Source organism: Tupaia chinensis, unplaced genomic scaffold, assembly GCF_000334495.1.
Source record: "Tupaia chinensis unplaced genomic scaffold, TupChi_1.0 Scaffold142384_1, whole genome shotgun sequence".
NCBI classification, from domain to species: Eukaryota; Metazoa; Chordata; class Mammalia; order Scandentia; family Tupaiidae; genus Tupaia; species Tupaia belangeri.
In genome coordinates, this window is record NW_006202232.1 from 55,999 (window position 1) to 59,826 (window position 3,828).

At 42.6% G+C, this 3,828-nt stretch overlaps 1 protein-coding gene across 1 annotated transcript in view; it reads right to left on the reverse strand.

The window, feature by feature from the left end:
* Positions 1 to 3,828, reverse strand: part of PPP1R3F (protein phosphatase 1 regulatory subunit 3F) — a 17,960-nt gene that overhangs the window by 7,369 nt on the left and 6,763 nt on the right. Inside the window, exon 2 of the mRNA XM_006163496.2 lies at positions 568 to 623. Coding sequence (XP_006163558.2) covers positions 568 to 623 — 56 coding nt within the window. The remainder of the gene's footprint in view (positions 1 to 567; positions 624 to 3,828) is intronic.

The following is a 3,828-nucleotide window of genomic DNA, read 5'->3' on the forward strand; positions in this document are numbered from 1 at the left end:
GAAAAAAAAAAAAAAAGAAGAGGGGAGGCAGGTCCAGCCCATCATCTAATAGTTGAGAGAGCCGGATTCCACGTAGCTGACTGCATGGTTCCAATCTCAGCCCTGGTAGCTTGAAAAGCATGCCGGGTGCATGTGACACATGCCCCAAATCCCAATAGGATGGAGAACTGGAGAAGGGATGGTAGCATGATCACACCTCATTGGGAGATGCTTTTCTCCTCTCTCTTTCTCCTTGTCTCTCTCTGACAAACACACACCCTCTGGCAATAATAAAACGGAGCAACAGTGGCACAGAGGTAATGCAACACTGCAATGCTGGACCCATGTGGGAAGGTTCCAGGTTCCCATCTCAGGGCCTCCCTGTACATGCCAGGCATGTGATCCAAGCTGGCTAAGGCTGGGGAGAGATTGCAACATGAAGAGCCCATTGGCAGTGACACCTGTCTCTTTCTCTGTGTGTCTATCTCATGGAAAAAATAAGTAAGTAAACTTTAAAAACAAAAAGGAAAAGGAGAGAAAGAAATGGTAAGTAGGAGCCAAAACTGCTGAGGCTTGCCAACTGCTTACCCACAGCACGGGTATTATCATCCACGCTTATCATCCTCAGCTCCTCCTCATTAGGCCTGTGGAGCAGAGGAGACAGTACATGGATCTGGCACCCTAAGAGGTCAGGCCTCACACACACACACACACACACACACACACACACACACCACCCAGCACCTTCTGAGCCTCTGAGGGGACCCATTTGCACATAACAGCTGCTGTTTTGCTCCTGCTGTCTCTATCCTTTGATCATAAAAGTCCCACACATTCATTGTAGAAAATTTACAAAATACAGGAAAGTAAAAGAAGCAGAAAAAAAATAATTCATATCAGCCAGAGACAGCCACTGTTATCATTTTGGAAAATTTCATCTCAGACATCCTATGAAGTCATTTAGATTCTATACACATAACTTCACAGCTGGCTCCATCAAAAAGTAAGAAACATCATTACAGACTTTAAAAAACATTTATAATGACTGCTTAATGCTCATATCATATGGGATAACCATAATTGACATAGCCATTCCATCTCTCACTTTGCTGTCACAAAGCAAATGTCAGCAAACAGCCCTGGGCATAGTTTTTCAACATGTTGAGTTATTTCTCTAGTGTATATTCCTGATTATGAAGGAACCCATCTTTTCTGTAAAAAGATAGGTATAGAAGACTGTGGGACACAGGAACCAGCAGAGGAGAGGAAGGAAAGTGAATGGAGGAAGGGAAGGGACCAGAGAGGCCTGGGTCCCTCTGCTGCCCCTACTCCAAGTCTCCATGTCAGCCTGGCAGATCACTGCCCCTCCATACCTATAAAAGCGGCACAGAGGAGCCAGGAAATTCACATCAAGGGCAGGGGAGTCAAGAGGTCTATAGTTAATAATAGCATACTGAATTTAGGATTTTTACTAAAGGATATTATAGCTATTCTTGCCACCTAGGCAAAAAATGGGTAACTATGTGAGATATGGATATGTTACTTTGGTCTGCTATAGTAACCATTTATATAAACACAAACACTCCCACACGTGAGTGTACACATATTGTATATGTTTATGTGTATATACTCATAACATCACATTACATATCTTAAATATTCTTAAATAAAATTCATTTCTTAAAAAAGGAATGAATTTGGAAAGCCAGACATCAGGACCTGGCACAGAGCAAGGGTAAATCCATGGTAGATATTGGTCTTGTTCCTTCTTCTCTAGGCGAATCAGATCCCTGAGTGGCATAAGCTAAGTATATTTCATAGGGTCTCATCATGGTGAAATCACTATTCTTATACTCACACATGAGCATCAGATATCTACAGAGTAAGGCAAATGAGGGAAATCATAACTTTCGTAAAACCTGTTCAGACCTGAAAGGAGCTAAGATTGCTCAGATCTTTTTCTTCCTAAGAAGCAACTTCATGATGTTGATGTTTCTGGACATGGTTTAAACTTTTTGAAAGCCCCTCATCACTTTCACAGAAATAGAATCTCACTAGCTGACCAGTATGTCGTACTTATTACAATGCTGGGCACTATTCTAAATGCTTCATGTATATTGATTTAATCTTCACAACTACCCTATAAGGTAAGTACTTCTAATCCTCTGGAGTAGGTAGTACTATCATGCCCTTCTTAGATGATGAAACAGGGGCAGTGAAAAGCTCAAGGTCATGCAGCCAGGATCCAAACCCAGGCCTTCTGGCTCTCAACCAACAAGTTACTGCTTCTTAGACAAGGGAGTCTGGGGTCTTACTCAAACCTATCTTGAACCCTTTCTAGAACTAAATGGAAAAAGTCATCAGTAACAGATAAGATCGGGGATGAGACAATGGCACAGAGGTAAAACATGATATTCTGTGAAGCTGATCCACATGGGAGAATTTTGAGTTTGTATCAGGAAACCTCCCTGATACAACTCTGAGTGAGTACATGCTCATGATCCAGGGCTGGCTGAGGTTGATAGTCAATTTCAGCATCAGAACTATGTTGGGGTGCTGTCTCTCTCTCTCTCACTCATGGAAGGAAAAAAAAAAGAACTTTGAAAAAGTAGACAAGATCCTTGCCTCCTTCGTGCAGGCTTTTCTTTGGGCCCGCCTTTTGCCCAGATATTCATTCCCAGTTTCCCTCCCCACATGGGACATGTGGCTAGAAGACCACCAGACACAGAATGGCTGCAAGAATTCCTTTTTTCTTAGCACTCTTTCAGAGAAAGCTTGAACCATGGAATGGATCTAGAGTCTGGACAAGAAGGTCTTTCTCCATGGTCTAAGGATACATATCCTACCAGAGCTATTTAAGTCAGAATACTAGGTGGCCAGGGATGGGGTGTCTCTGGAGCCCAGCCATCAGTGCCTGCACAACATGAATGAGAAAGGGGGATTTAGGGCAAATCAGCTTGATCCTTCACCAGTCCCCTTAGTGTGTCTCAAATCCAGCTTTCTGAATCGTGGCTTAACATGATTTCTGCCAGGCTGCGCTAACTTCTTCTGCTGCGTAGTTTCATTATAAAAACATCATTTTCCTAGGACCTTATAATGCAAACCTCTTCAAGAAGACTCACAAAGAGGCAGAAAGCCAGCTCTCCTTCACATGGGTAGGACTAGACAAGCCTCCCCCGCCATCCAGCCCAGTCCTGACATGCATTAGAGAGTCATAGATGTGAGAGAGAAAAAGAAAAAATTCAGGAAGCAGCCAGCCAGCAGGAAAAGGATTCCACAGTTCAGCTGAAGGAAAGAGAAAAAAGAGAAGAAAAACAAACACAGAATAAATCCTTCAGTTCACAAAGCATCTCTTCCATAGCCAAGGAAGGCAAGAAGAGGGGACCATCCAAAAAGCAGGTCAAGCAATCGTGCCAGTCCCAAGATCCATGAAGTGAGCAGACAAACAAGTTGTTTGTCCTCCCTCCAAGTCAGAAAAATTAAAACAGGAGGCACAAGCATTTCATGCTCACCTCCTCCAATGCAGACCCTTTTCATTGATTCACCTAGTCATTTGAAAACCTTCACATCTATCCTTCAGAACACCACCTTTCCATTTTAACAACTGCAGAACTAAAGCTCAAGGAACCGTGCCTCTACACCCACTGACTATACACCACACTGACAACATCCATACAGAGCTCCACTTTGAAGAGTTTGAAATTGTGGGCTTTAAAAACAAAAACAAACAAACAAAAAGACAGTATCTTTCACAGTAAAAATTTGGGGGTAGCTATGATGTTAATAAAAATGTGGATAGTAAGAGAAATTGAATACAATGTATATTGACTCACTGATCAGTAAACGAGA